This window comes from Ptychodera flava, chromosome 21 (assembly GCF_041260155.1).
Source record: "Ptychodera flava strain L36383 chromosome 21, AS_Pfla_20210202, whole genome shotgun sequence".
NCBI classification, from domain to species: domain Eukaryota; kingdom Metazoa; phylum Hemichordata; class Enteropneusta; family Ptychoderidae; genus Ptychodera; species Ptychodera flava.
Window position 1 is genome coordinate 2,859,643 of NC_091948.1, and position 15,771 is coordinate 2,875,413.

Sequence of the window (15,771 nt, forward strand, 5' to 3'; positions counted from 1 at the left end):
TCCTTCCCCCTGCACGGTGGTCGCCGACTATCCATCCCCGTCATGCATACATCAGACGACGATTTTGTGTAAATGACAAATAATGATTGATTACCCTACCCAAATATAAATAAATTAAAAAAAAACTGAACTTTTCAATTAGGGCTCAAAGCGCGTGGTAACTAGGCTTGTTACGGGTCAGATATTCTTTTTTTTCTTATTTATTGTTTTTTGTGGTCGCATCACACGGAGGCCTTGGTTAAGTCCGCATTCGGCATCGTCATCGAAGATTATCGGTGAGAGGCGAGTACGACGGTACAAATATCACCGTCTGTGCGTCATTTCTCGGCTAAGCCCCGTAGATATGGGATGGGCGGTTTTGGCGTTAGGAATATCAGAGCCATCTGGAGTTATCGGACCCGATAAGCCAATAGATTGACATCTGTCAACGTGTTATTTTTTGTGTTGAAATCATGTGGGCGGTCGTTCGATCTGCCCGCCTGGTGTACGCATTCGGTTGTAGAGTTGACTGAAAGATAACGGGAACACACGCATCAGCTGTAAGCTTAAAATCTGGAACATATTTTTATATCGAAAATAACATGAATACAGGCAATCTTAAAACTTGCAGTCATACTGCCGGACAGCGGTGCGATTATTCACTCGCCTTGCTTGAGATCAAACTTTCTCTTTTTTTCTCTCGTTGCTCTCAATTGGTTGCTTGAACAAATGAAGTAGCGACGACACAACGCCATCTAACCGAACATACACATCAACTTTGATCCGTGAAAGACAACATTGTACAAAAGCTTAGACTAAGACAATGGTCCAGCCAAAGCAAACAGCTTTCGATGGCCGTATCAAGCCCCTATCCGCAGGTCTATTTCGATAAATCAGAGTGTCATAGTTGAATTGTAGTTCCCGGTTATACCTGATCTCACTTGCCCATTAAATGTTGCAATTTTCTCATATGTCGGGGTTTCCCCCAGTTTGTAACTAACCATATCGTTCAGACATGTATGTACGCACGCGCTGTTGTTTCAGCTGTCGACCAGTGGTTGTATGTATTTGATGGGGCACGCCAGCTCGTCCATATTTGTCTTCCGTATCTGAACGCGAAGCACCGTCTTCCCTCACAAAGTACGCCTGAATTTTGGTTGGCGGGACCATGATTCGATTCTCAACGAGCAGTACTGAAATAAAAATTGAAAAATAAAGGTAGGTGAAATTAAGAGATCACGAATGCTATATCAGCGTCTGTCTGTGGCAACACAGAGGCTGTATCCACTGTTTATGACGAAATAGATGTGAACACGGTGACTTGCAACCGAGTTTCTATCGAAGTGAATGACAGTAGTGGGAAAGTACGGTTTTGCGTCTCGCTTCGCTTACAGGATTGTGGTGTCTGGAGCTTCCAAGCCGTCAGACAAGCGCAAGTGTTGATTGGACAGGTGCGAAACTGGCATCCGAAACTGCGAGTGAAGCCCTTGTCCGGGAGCTGTGGATCAAGCGTTTCCCTTCTTGTGTTCCTGGTGAAGTGACAATGGGGCGCCCCACAGTGGCAATTAGCATTTCTGCTGTCTTGCTAGTATAATAGTGTAGGGCCGTTCACACCCTATCAACGTCCCCCTATTGTTTGCCATACGTCAACATGACAGTATTTCCAAACATGAAAACGGCCGGTGTGAGGCGGCATATTTTTGGGATTCAAAACAGTCTGCTAACACAATAGTACACTGAGAAACACGTACTTACCACGCCAAGTTATCTTTTTTGTTTTGCGCGCATGGAATTTCATCCTCAGCATTGTACTTCTCTGCACCCCTGAAGACAATCACTATGCAGAAGATACCAATTAATTCAATTAACTTTTATTTATTTATTTGTTTGTTTTCATTTCGATGCTCAACTTACGTCGGCCGAGATAACGTCGAGTGGAATTAATTTAGGTCAGAACCCATAATTAAATATGAATTTCGACGATGAAAGCAAATCTTTTGATGAAAGAGTTTTTTTATACTTATTTTGTATGTAAAAGAAGCCACAATAGCTGGGTCAACTAATTTGCCAAACAAACAAAAGAGGCCCAATCTGTGAAAAGAATACATCCCCCACTCGTCACGTGACTGTGACTGGTGATAGCAACCAATCAGCGCCACCGCCCTTCGAGTTCGGAATTTTTTGAAGTATTTTTGTCAGCTGGCCACATGAGTCGTAGTAGTGTTAGACCACCCATTTTGACAACACATCGCCGGCCTCTTCTCGCGCGTGAAGCCAGGGGATACTCTACGATATGATGGGCGATTCGAACCCCAAAAGTACGTAGTGCATCAGCCTTGCTTTTGCAAATCGGTAATTTCTCAATTGTGTTCCGTCGCAGGTAGCTGGGCAGCATTGTTTTGCTTTCCGAAGCCTAACCATGTGTGTGTATATGCGTATGTGCGTACGAGTTTGACACTAGCACTCGGCGTTTCGCCGAACCGGTAGCTTGAACGTACCGCGTCAGCAACACCGTAGCAATAGCAGCAGTGAAGTGGCGACGGGTGCTTTGTTGTACTTGTCTGGCTTCCCCCAAAACTCACCCGTTGTATTTTCTGATCCCCCTTTTCTAACAGAGAAACGGAGAATGTCGCTGTGTGTGGGATGTGGCAACCAAATCCAAGACCAGTATATACTCCGTGTTGCCCCGGACCTGGAGTGGCACGCCGCCTGTCTGAAATGTTCCGACTGTAACCAGTACCTCGACGAAACTTGTACGTGTTTCGTACGAGACGGGAAAACCTACTGTAAAAGGTGTTACGTAAGGTGAATATTTCTCGCAGTTCTCCTCTTTCGCACCCATGTGTTATATTTCTGGTGACTTTTCCGATTTTCTGAAGGGGTTGTTGGTTTGTGGCTTTGAAAAAAGGTCTTCATGACGCACCAGGAAGTCGGGGCGTTTCATTTTTGATCCATCTACAGATGCAGTCGAGGAAGGGAAAGTGTGTACACAACAAGTGAAATTTCGACTTGTTCCTTCATATTAGAATTACCAACGTGTTCCGTACTTACTATCAAACTTGAACATCTCGTCCTCGGTTCTCGGTGGCAATTGTACTTTTATTTATTTTATACGTACTGTAGTTGTCTTCCCAGCGTCCCAGGCTACACGAGTAAAAACAAGAATATATCACGCTCACTTTTAATTACTACCAGAGCCCGTGATGGTTTCTTTTTTGTATTCTACAGATGTCTAAAAAATTTGAAACTTACTGTCAGTGGGTGCGCAGTGTCAGATTTTTTATGGGGGAAACTAGGAATTGATATGACAATGTGGTCTGTCCTCAAGTAAAGTTTTAGTCAATTTGATTTGACTGTGATCAGACCCCGCGTGAGTCTGTCGTACATCCTAAATTATATTTAACTTGTGTGTATTGACTTATCAATGATGCTGACCCCTTGTAATATCTACCAATTTACAACTGTGTATTTCCACTAATTTCCCATACGTAGGCTATTTGGAACCAAATGTGCAAAATGCAACCTGGGATTCAGCAAGAACGATTTCGTCATGAGGGCTAGGAACAAAATCTACCATATAGATTGTTTTCGTTGTGTCGCGTGCAGTCGTCAGCTGATTCCGGGGGACGAATTTGCCCTTCGTGAGGACGGCCTCTTCTGCAAGGCGGACCACGACGTCGTTGAACGTGCATCGGGAGAAGTGAACGGCACTCCGAACAGCAACCACCGAACGTATATGGCGAGTGAGTACCTCTATTACGAAATTGCAGTTTTTTCCCGTATTCTGTGTATTTTTGTTTTTAGTTCCATTTACCCTCTTCGGTTCCGCTTGTATGGTACGGTGTAACCCCAGCAACCTAACCACTGATCGTGACTTAATCAGATCGAGGTCGAATTTATCGTGTTAATGAACTATTTCTATGAAAGTATACGTAGAGAAGGGACCACTTTCATAATACGGGAATTGCAGTTTGTGCGCGAACCCAGTCCACTTCTTGTCGTGCTCTCCACTGAAGAACTAAATTCTCTTGGTTAGATGGATACATTCTACAGTTAAGTATTTCGTATGAATTATAAATATCAATTAAGAATTTTGGGGGAGAAACGGTGTTTACAGTAACTGCGACCCTCAAAATGGACGATGTAGTGGGGATTATTCGCTACGCTTGCGGCTGCCCTATTGTCCTCCTCATTGTATTCAATGCACAATCTGGCGCCGTCTAAACACATCGCATATGCACCAGAAAGGTATTCCTCGCTATTTTCAATTTCATACGCGATATTGGTATTGCGCAGAAGCGCCCGTGAGCCCAGCCTATCGCTTTGTACTCTCCCGAAAAGGGCTCTCTCTTTTCACATCATGATAGCAGTCTGCTATTGTTGAACCTCTCCTGTGGAGCCCCGAACCAATTCCCTCTTCCTGTATATTTTTCAGTAAATATTTTCCAAGCAAATTGACATCAAGCAGTTCTTACGCTTTTGTTCGACAGAATCTCTCTGCAAGCGTGATAGAAGCCATGTGCAGACGGCAATGCACGGTAAATAGAAGAGAAATAATAAAAAATCCAACTAGCGCGGGAAACCTTATAAATGAAAATTACAGTAAATCACTTTTTTCTAAAATCGAATCAAACAAAAAGTAATAAATTGAGCGACTTCATATTGTCACAAACAAAGTGGTATTTGGGCACGCGCTGTTATATATTTATAATGTAGTCATTACATGTTTCAATCTTTACTTGAAGCTTACAAACGATATTGATGGAGTGTGTAAGTGTCGTTTTGTAACGTAATAGCAAACCCTAGAAAATTTTGTCCACCGCTTGTGAAGGCAACCGCGGTGACGGAATATTCCAGCTTTCTCAAAACGAACGAATACGACATTAATGTTGTCCTTCACTGGGGATGCACGACGTCTTAAAAAATTGCCTTTGATAATGAGAATGTGGAGTAAAACTTTCCAATGAAAATGATCGTGCATGTGTGCTGAAGCAAAGTGGTTTAATAATTGCGATGGCTATAATGTAAGGGCTGTCAGTGTATTCGCCTAATGGCATAGCTCTTGTATGTCGTTTATTCCATGTTTCCACGTGTGCCGAGTGCGTTGACCGATTCCCGTGTTTGTTCTTCACTATTATTATTTCATTTTTCCCCCAAAATGACAATTACCTCTTCGTTGTATTTGTATTGATTTTTCTCCGCTTTCTCTTTTTTTCTACGTGTGTGTCACGCCACAGGCCATGCGGAACCCATGCAAAACAACAACAGGAGCGGTTCTCTGCGTCCGCATGTACACAAACAAGAAGCCCATCACAAAACGACAAGAGTTCGCACGGTGCTTAACGAGAAACAGCTCCACACTTTACGGACCTGTTACGGGGCCAACCCCAGGCCGGACGCTCTCATGAAAGAGCAACTAGTCGAAATGACGGGACTAAGTCCCCGAGTTATACGAGTGTGGTTTCAAAATAAACGTTGTAAGGATAAAAAGAGGAGTGTGCTCATGAAGCAAATGCAAGAACAACAGCAGCAAAAGGTAAAAACATCATTCCTAATAATTTCCTTGCATGTAGTTGCATGCTTTTTTCATTGAAATCCTGTCGAAATCCGATTTTTACGACAGTTTCAGTACTTGCTCACACCGAAGGCTTAATTTTACTCGTGATGGGCCTGTCTCTCCTCTCTACCAACAAATTCTTACAGGTGAAAAAAAATTAATTTGTGCACGTGCCAAAGTTTTGCCTCATCTACAGTGGCCATATTACACTAGGTTTTGTTTACCCTCTGTGTGTCATCGAGGGCTGTGTTTGTAAACATAATAATTCCAAATTAACTCAAGTCGCCCTTTTAAGATCAGTTCAACGGTGAAAAGAAAGTGTTGAATAAATTAAAAGGGGTATTTCACACTCAACTTCTGTTCTCGTCAATGTTTCTTTGTATGGCTTTGCATTGCTTTCCGCAGAGCCCGTTGTAAATATCAGGCGCAAAGAAATGGCGCGGTTTTATTTTTTTCAGACATGTGACTGCGCTTTTACATGTCGTTTGCTCACTGACATCTATCTCGTTTCAATTCATAAATTAGTGAACAGGTCTGTCGAGAGCAGTAAATATCACTACTCCGGACCGTCGCAAACACCACATTTCAGTAACGCGAGTCGGCGTGATCGATCTCGGGCACCTGACATTTTTCCCCCGAACCAATTTTGGTTTCGCGAATTTTCATTTACCCCAAGGACCGCTAACTGCACTTCGCGGTTTTTTCGGAAAGACGAGATCTTGAGCGTGGCACAAAGCGACCAGCTTAATGATTTTTCCGGTTGAGCTGTAAAGTGTATCATAACTGCTAATTATGTCGCTTTCTTTCTCTCACTGTCTTAGTCTAGTGCCAATAGTAGCATTCACCTAGATAATTTGCCGTCTCGCCATTTAGACAATTTTAAGATCTCGCGTAAAATTATATAGATTTGGCGGGCTAGAATTTTTTCTGTGGTTTTCTGTCACGTGAGGATCTGATGGAATTAAAGCTAGATACGTCGCATAATTTTTCATTAATTTTTAATCCCTGTCGAAATTCAACGTTAGGCAATGTAACTGCTCCCATTGCTGATTAATAGTGCATGCGCCGTGAGAGTAACCCCCTTCTACAAAATTTGCATGTGTTATATGACTAAGATATACCCTCTGCTCGACGCCTTTGATATTGTTTGCTTTTCTTAAACGCCACATTGGACTCGATCATTGTACCCTTGTAGGATACAGTATTGACGCATAACTTCTGTAAAAAGTGCAAATTTGCAAGAATTGCACCAACAGATTGTCTGTGGCCGGCAAGAAAGTCTCTTCAAAGGTTACAAGGTTGCTCTCATTAAAGTGTTTTGCTCAGCCACCGCTCGTTCATAAAAATAATACATTAATTCATATTGTACTTGGTTTGTTAGTTTTTATTTCTCCTGACATATTCAGTAAACGTGATTGTTGACAGTTCTCATGCAACATTCGATCATTTTCTCGTTTGTAAAAATATTTTATGCGTAACAGGTGACATCATAGTAAAGTGCGACTTTGGTCAGATCTGACCTTCGGCGTTTTTTTGTCGTCCAAGTCACCATGGATCGCTTATTTGTGACGCTGTTTCACAATTATCATTTGAATGGCAAGGAAGTTTGTTTACGACCGCAATGTCGAGTTCTTCTGACTTCAGAAAAAAAGATTAGCCGAAATTGCAGGTGTCGCTGACGACACCTGAACGACCAACATTCCACAGGCAGTGGAAGTCGGTTCGTTGGGCTGGGCGCTGGGTCTTTAAACCCAACTCAATTGACAACAGGCCACACAACTCACCGAACCAAAAATCAGGCAAACTGGTGATCTGATCCATAGAAATATTGCATGAGTACAAAGAAGACCTAGCTGTACCGTAGAAAACTAGAGCACCATATACATTTGTGTTGATTCGAAAGAAATACACAACGTTGTACTGGGAGACGTCGGAGGCCTGTCCAAGCAAATAAAATTTATATCATAAATTTCAATTTGTAGACGGAATGAAGAGATTGTGAATGGGGGTTAGTGAAGATAGTGAGTGTGTGTCAGATCGGAGCCATGATGAGGGTTTTAATCGGCGGGATTCATCTTTGGTCTGCTGTTTGGGGAATTGCAAAATACTCCCCTCAACCAACTCTTTGGGTCCCTAAAGGTACCGCGAGGAGCCCATTGCCGAACGGTATTATAGAGTGGCGAGTATACTCAGCTGTCGACAGAGCTCAACGACGTTTCTCCCGAGAAAATCTCTCTGCTTGGAGGCCGCTCAGCTTCAGCGCCGTCCATAAAACATTGTCGTCTCCAGCCGTTCAGTCGCCTTATGTTATTGTTCCCTCATTAACAATTTAGTTGTACGCTTTAATTTTCCGTTTTTATTACGTGAGTGAGTAAAAACTCGTGTAGGGGGTAATAAAGCGTGTTCCCGGGAGTGAGGTAAAACTTTACGCAGTCGCGGCTCGGTCGGTCCTCTACCTGGTACAAGTTCCACTACATAAAATGTTGAGTCGTTCAATTCACACGAGGAGCGTTTTTCTAAGTCGGTGAGACAATACCTGTAATGTTTGGCTTTGAAGAAGCAATCGAGATAACGGATTGGGCTGTGTGTTTTCGTTCTGGGTACACAAACTCGCGTTCATCTGTGTATATTTTAGATATGACGGTGTTTGCACGGGCAGGGTCGAGATTCGTCTTTTTGTTGTGTTCCCCCCCTCACAACATAAATACGCCAGTCGGGGAAATCGGTTTATAATGAGGTGTCATATGTGCGTTTGGAAGCCCCCTCTTGACGCAGTTGTACAAATAGCTTGTCAGTTTGTATTTACTCTGTTTTTGAAGACTCGTATGGTCGCAGTGTACATAAATACGCCGCGGTCGATGCAAAAAAAATGCGACTATTGCCCATGTCGAAGGTATCAGCTGTCGAATGAAAGGGTCACCGAGGATCGACCCGTCATCCTAATCGTACTGTTTGCCCGTGAATGAAACTGGCGAAAAATACCGCTTGCGACCCCAGGCAGCTTTTTTTCTTCCCTACTTCGCCAGCTGAGCTGCGCAAATCCGGCGAAGCACTCCCCGTCTCTCTCTTTCTCTCGCTCGCTCAGTTCAGTTGCGTCTCTAGCTATATTTAGGGACCATTGTTACAGCACTTGAGAAATTTCGTTTTATTTGTGCCACTCGTCCTTCAAAACGCAGCCACTTCTCAACCTCAGTGCGCAAGAAAAAGACTGAAGTTTTGTAGGTTTGCAGTGTCATGTCAGGTAGTCTGAAGCGGGGCTCGGGTTACGCAAATTGGCAGGTATTATTGGTGTTGCTCAGACCTCGGGCTTACTGCAAAGTGACAACAAGCCCGGCACCCGAGAATACTATCGCGTGCATCTTAAATCAGTTTCATAATTCGAAGTTACCATATTTTAATTTTTATGCGTTTTCGGCAATTTGTGAGCAAAAAAAAAAGAGTTACGCCACCAAATAACGCAAGTCGAGTGCCGACGTTCCCTTGTTTACCCTCTGTCATTCACCTTTCTATCGACACCCTGAATGGACGACAACCAGGTGTTCTTTCTCAGTCTAGCGACCCCTGTCTTTCCTCGGAACCTAGTGTTTCTTGTCTCCTCTAGGCGTGAGCGATCAGTTGCTATCGGGAGTTAACATCTGCGCCTTCAATTTCAGTCAGCCGACGTTGATTTCTCTCTCTCTCTCTCTCTCTCTCTCTCTCTCTCTCTCTCTCTCTCTCTCTCTCTCTCTCTCTCTCTCTCTGAGGCAAATGATGCATGTTGTTGAACGTTCTAAAGCTTGACGAACTGCGCCTTTTGGAAATCCGAGAGAAACTCACAGAACACAGTGCCTGTACACGTGATCGTTGCCCGGTTCGTCGCCTAAACAGGACACACATGGTCCACCTGAACGTGACTTTCTGCATGTTTTGCAGCCCAAACAGCAACGCAATTACTGAAATCCCCGAAAGACCGTGAAACCCGATCGCCTTTCTGTCAATTTAACGAAGCATTCTCCGGATAAGCTTGCTATTCCTGGCCAGTTGTTCTGGCCCCACCAAGCGTCATTGCGCGGGATTTCGCTGACAGTGTTCACTATTTGTAAACTGATAACTAAAATTCAATTACATTACACAAATGATGCATAACTCTCTCTCTCCTCGTGATTATTTTTAAATAATTAAACACGGATTTTTCGTGTTTTTTTTCACAAACACATAAAAAAATTAATTTTCAGAACAATCAGAGGGCACAAGGTTTCCAAGGAGTCCCGATGGTGGCGTCTAGTCCAGTACGACACGAAGGAAACATGCAGGCAAATCCAGTGGAAGTAACTAGCTACCAGCAACAACCGCCAGCTTGGCAAGCCCTCAGCGATTTTGCCCTGAAAAGCGACATTGAACAGCCGGCTTTTCAACAATTGGTAAGTTTGCCAATCTCCACTCTCAATATTAATTTTCACAAAATGGCGTCGAGTGTCCCGGGGACATCGCCAATGTCCCAGTAACTTTGATTAATACGAACAAACCAATGTCACTCCAAATTTACGGCTATTATATTATTTTGCTTTTATTTACGACTTCTAATTGCCTAAATATTTAATTGTGTGCGTTATATCAGGAGAATGGCGTCGTCTGTAAATTGTGAATGTCCTGTCCACATTTCGATCAAGTATGACAAATTTAATCCTCGCAGTGAAAAATTAAAATGTTTATTTATACGTTATGGAACGTTAATCGTATATCTTAACGTTTTAATGCATCTTTACCGAAACAAATATAATTACGAATTCTTTCGGGAACACTTTTTGCATTCACTTTAATCAGTAAACTTTCCTGAATCTGAAAAGAGAAATGGTCATCTGTACGTATATTGGCGCCATTTTTCTCTAAATCTTGGAAGCTGTCTCATCCATAGGCCTCTAAGTCCGGTTTGCCGCGTAATACTCAAACACAACTTGTAGTGAAGCTTTAATCCAGAACTGATAAAGAAATTACACTCCGCTGGATTTCTGAGCCCCTTTTTTTCTATTCAAACGGCGGCCATTTTTCGTGATTACTGTAGTGTCAACGTAATTCGGTCACAACTCGAACATAACAATGCCCTCCTTAACACAGAGACAGTCAGACACAGCGTTTAGTGAATTTTCTTATTTACCATGTTATTGAATCCACCAGCGTTTTTGCAGAGAACCAATCCGTTTAAATCAGAGAGAAAACTTTAATTTCCAACTCCACGTTTTTATCCCCTTTGCGAGAGCGAAATTATCCCGTACGTAATGCCTGCCCTTCGGAGGATGGTGTATTAGTGTGTCGCATTTCTCACTGCACTTCAAAATTCCCCCCTCGCCAAAAATGATTAAGCCTATTAAGGTTTAGGAAAATAGATGAGATGAAGGGCCGCTCGTTATGGGCCTACAATTGCACAATGATTGGTTAAATATGTTTGAGAATAAAACACATACTATCTCTGCGCCACTTCCTGTGGAGTGCAGAACTCTTACTTTAATAATAGGGCGAATGGTAAGGTATGACAAGAGCACGTGTACAGTCTACAAAAATATCAAGACAAATAGGGGGAAATTATTTTAAGTATTCTTTTCTTCGGAGAGATGGGGAGATGGGGGCACTCAAGGATGATACTATAGTGATGGGAGACGAAAGATAAACTGGAGCGCCAGCGGGGAGTTGGCGGAAAAATCCCACCATGCAAATGTATCCCGTGGTAGACTCCTCTACCTTTAAGGAACCAGAATTTATACTTTATGTAATACAATTACCAATATAGGTGGATTGGGGCTGTGCAAGTCAGGAGTTTGCAGGACAAGGTGGCCGTTATTATAGCGACACAAAACAAATATTCTCCTTTTTTATACAATTTACATAAATATAATTCCACGTCTAAGTCTCTATTTGTAAAATACGTATACACACACACACACACACACACACACACACACACACACACACACACACACACACACACACACACACACACATATATATATATATATATATATATATATATATATATATATATATATATATTACGATTATACATATACACACATATGTATACATTTGTATATCATGCACACATGCAACTTGGGCTTTCACAACCAACAAAATACGATATGAAGTTGTAATAAGTAGGTAATTATGTGTTGCCCTAAAGAAGATATATATATATATATATATATATATATATATATATATATATATATATATATATATACTATATATATATATATATATATATACATATCCATTTGTTATTGAAAAGCCATTATCTCTCTTTTCACTTGAGTCGTCTTTGTTAAATAATTGGCAGAATTAATAAATAATAGCGATAACACCTTTACAGAATAACTCGATCCTCTAACATGTTTACCTAGTCACATATGACAGAGGGATAGTTGTGTGGGAACTACTAATTTTATTTTTACAATACAAACTGACCTCAGTTTTATCCGTGTATGAATAACAATAACGGTCTTTTTATATGAGACGGGGGAGACTTGCAGCCGCAGGTTCTGTCATGTTGGCATTGTGTTTCTGTTCATGTCTGTTTTTTCGGAGGGACTCTTTTGAAGTGTGAGAGAGATGTTCGTGTGTAGAATACGGCGCGCGGGAGCTTTGCGTTGAAATTTCCAAATGATGAAACTGAGGCTTGGGAACAGATATGACCTCAGAGCGAAGCTCGGATATACATCACTGTCAGCCACTCTGTAGTCTGGTTTCCACTACAAGCTGTTCAGTCAAACAGGCTGGCTGAAAGAAAATGACGTGGTTGTCTCAAACGCGGCCTAGGAAATTTATGTGAAAAAGTGGCATTTCCTCGCGGTTTTCCGCCACAAAATTGTCGCGTCTGTGAAACCTCAATATATATGAAGTGCATCTCGCGCAGGCAGAACAGCATAGTGGTCTGCGGCATTGGTTTCCCCTGGACCCCTCTCACCATCCTCTACTCCTTACAACCTCAATCGTTCTGCTAAAGTTGTCCCCATGTGGATTGTAATCATAATTAATAATTTGATTTTAAGGTAATACCAGACAGCCCACACATATTATGTTTACCCCAATCTAATTTCTTGAAGCACGTGTGTGTGCGCACAGTGAAATATATAATCAGGCTATGTCTCATCTCGCCCGGTATTGTTGAAGAACTCGTAATTGGCCAACTAACAGCCTCGCGAAACATGCCCCTCACTACGAACAAATAACGCAATTTTCTTCGAGTTTTAATGTACAACACTGAAAAACCATAGGCTTCACTCTCAGCGTGTTGTCCCGATCGCCTCGTCTCAGCGATACATGTGAACGTAACACTCCGCTGTCGGACTGATTTAGTGCTTTTTTGTCATTTCTGTGGGAAAACCTACATTCGAAAATCTTAAAGGTTGCGCGTAATACATTTGCAAGTAGGTCGCCATCGATTTTTTTCCGCGAGTAATCGTTCGGAACAAAGCTGAAACAACTCAAACCCCACTGACGGCTTTTCTCTATCGGTTTTTCTCGCGCCCTATTGACGTTTTTTCCTGTTTCCGACTCAGTTCGCCTTTCTTTTCTGATTTTGTGTTTTACCCTTTTTTTATATCACACAGGTAAATTTCTCGGAAGGTAACCCCCCAAATCATGAGGACTCACAATTGACGCCCCCTCCAGAGGACACGCTAGTTGATAGCAACCCTCCACCGTCAGCAATATCAACGTCGAGTGAATGACAGCGAAGTGTGTGTTGTGGTTTTTCTAGGAACAAATGCAGCGTGAACGGACAATCTTTTGCCGGCGCCATGTTGAAGGATATACTATCGGTAGTGCAACGATTTTGAATCATTGGATAAACCCACTTGCCTAAAAACTTGGGGAAATTCATTCTACTGCCAGAACCCGGGAGAGTTGGGCATTGGTTTCAGCTGTTCTCTGTACACTCCTTTCGCCATCGAACCCTCCGACTGCTTCCTAAACATGCACGTGACCCAAGGCAAAGGGACACATCATGTTCGACTCGACGAAAGAAAATAGGCCGACAGTCCAATGCCTTCGGTTGGCAGAGCGGAATGAATGATTCATAACCACCACTCTTTTAAAAACCGAACACAAGAGGTATGTGTGGAAACTCCCGTAACCGCCTTCAACACCGTCGGAAACCGTACAAGTATGCTGGAATCACGCAGAGTTGTGGACGCTATCAGATATGCTGCCTCCGTTGTTTGTTTCTTCACGAAGTGTACGACTCCTCGAAATGTTAATGAATATCACTTTGGCAGAGATGAGTATATAAAGAGAGAGACAGAATGAGAGAGGAGCGAGAGAGGAGGGGAGAGAGAGGGGGGCTAGATGACTGAGAGGTAACAGGACCACTTTCAATGTAGATGGAAGTATCAACGCCCCAACTTGGAAGTGAAAAGTGAGACAATTCCCGAACGAAATGTACATTACTAGCGGTAGTAGCAGACGATTAATAATATTCATTAATACGCGGGAGTTTAAGAGTTTCAGTGATAATGTATGGACTACTGCCACCGGCCTATGATAAATAGTGCTGAATTTCTCGACGGTGATAGTTCCCACACAAACCAGTGAAACAGGACACGCACTGTCACAGCGTTCTCGCGTTGTCGGATTGAGTCTGGGCAAAACCGTGCCGTGGGCACGTGAGCGATAAAGTTTGCAGAATAGTGAGGAGAACGACAGCAGCTTTTGGTTTTAAGAAGAAGAAAAAAAAACTTTGGGGGGAACTTTGCTGAAATTATTTAAAGCCGATATTTATGAAACCGTTCTCTGGTTTCGTTGGCAGATGCAATACACCATCAGAGAATGACACTCTAACTTGATCGTCCATGCAATGTGTTAGGATTGCAACTTTCAGGGGGTTTTGTGTTAGGTGCTGTGTACAACCCAGCCCATTGCAATACCCGTGGGACATTTTCTATCGAATTTTTTTCAACTCTGGTGATTTCTTCTATTGTTTTCATTCACGGACATGTTTCTCAGCCATATTACGTCACGCAACGAGGAGAAAAACAAGGGTAAAACTTTTAAATATTTTATATTATTTATCGTGGATATTTCAGGGCGCAAGTTAATAAACTGTGTACGTTTTTTCTCTCGTCACGGACGTCCTTCCCAACACATCAAGACAGACTGGAATACGAATTTTTAAATTCAAAGTTTACAGTTTCAGGAGTTTTGGGTTCAAGACTGAGAAACTCAATACCCAGCAAGCTTGTTCAAATACAACTCTGTAGGGATAGGTCAAAGAACATTGCAATTTTTTCCAGCTACAACAGTAATACCATGTGGTTTCAGAGAATTACGAAAAAGCTACGTTTTATATCGGGAGATGTTCCCAACAATTTGAAAATTAAAACAGAAGCACGATGACGTCATAAACTAACTGAGGTTGTCTTTGTGTTGTTTTTGTACCAAACAAGGGTGTTGGCTTGGCTTATTAGCCGAGTTGATCGCGTCAACTTGCCCTTTCAGGCTGGTTGCGTAATGGTGTCTTAGTGCTGAATACACACAGCTAAAGAAAGTCAAAAATGTAGAATTACAGTCAGATAGGATAAATATAATTAGGGTTATTGTAGCCTGCTTTATTTTCACATTAAGCCTTCGCGTTCTAAACCGCTGTAAGTACTTTGTTTCTAAAAAACAATTGATTGATTTTATTTCTCTTTTCACAGCTCAAAACAACCCGGTTATGTCGATGCCACGCTGAGTCCCCGGCCCTTTTCCCAGCTATGGCATGGTCTATAGTCGTGATCCGCCATAGAGGAGGCCCTCCACGAGTTATTAACCATCCTACCAATCGGACGCAATTTTAACGTATTGTAAATCGACTCGATTAAGTTCCTTTTCGCTAGATGTGTGGTTTTAAGATTCGTCTCATGAATTCCATTCATATTCCGAAAGCTTGTCAGATTTCACATACCCTCCCCCTTAACCCCCCTCTCTCTCTCTTTCGGGTGCAACAATTATGTTCGCCCAATCAGTTCCAGCTGGAAACACGCAGCGTCTAACTGTCTGGTCGCTTTACAAAGAACCGAAATTGCGAAGTCTGGTTTAGGCCAAGTTTTCTCATCAAGACAGATCTTGACAAGTTTCCCAGGCATGGTCATTTTCTTTCCCTTCTTCTCGTGCTCTCATTGCTATCTTCCCCCGCCCAACATTCTATCCGACCCGGACCTGGTCAAAGGGACAGAAGAGTGAATACTGTCGCTTTCATTGTATTGTCCGTTGACACTCAGTGGGGG

At 42.5% G+C, this 15,771-nt stretch overlaps 1 protein-coding gene across 3 annotated transcripts; it reads left to right on the forward strand.

The window, feature by feature from the left end:
- The first annotated feature begins 1,025 nt into the window (after positions 1-1,025).
- On the forward strand, positions 1,026-14,912 carry LOC139121096 (insulin gene enhancer protein ISL-1-like). 3 transcript variants are annotated; one of them, XM_070685723.1, is made up of 6 exons: positions 1,026-1,197; positions 2,595-2,784; positions 3,472-3,722; positions 5,217-5,515; positions 9,751-9,936; positions 13,117-14,912. In XM_070685723.1, the coding sequence occupies exons 2-6, from the start codon at positions 2,606-2,608 to the stop codon at positions 13,234-13,236; spliced, it is 1,035 nt and encodes a 344-aa protein (XP_070541824.1). In that variant the 5' UTR covers positions 1,026-1,197; positions 2,595-2,605; the 3' UTR covers positions 13,237-14,912. The 3 variants fall into 3 exon arrangements, with proteins under 3 accessions (XP_070541824.1, XP_070541822.1, XP_070541823.1); XM_070685721.1 differs by lacking the exon at positions 1,026-1,197 and adding an exon at positions 2,138-2,297; XM_070685722.1 differs by lacking the exon at positions 1,026-1,197 and adding an exon at positions 2,187-2,331.
- The last annotated feature ends 859 nt before the right edge of the window (positions 14,913-15,771 follow it).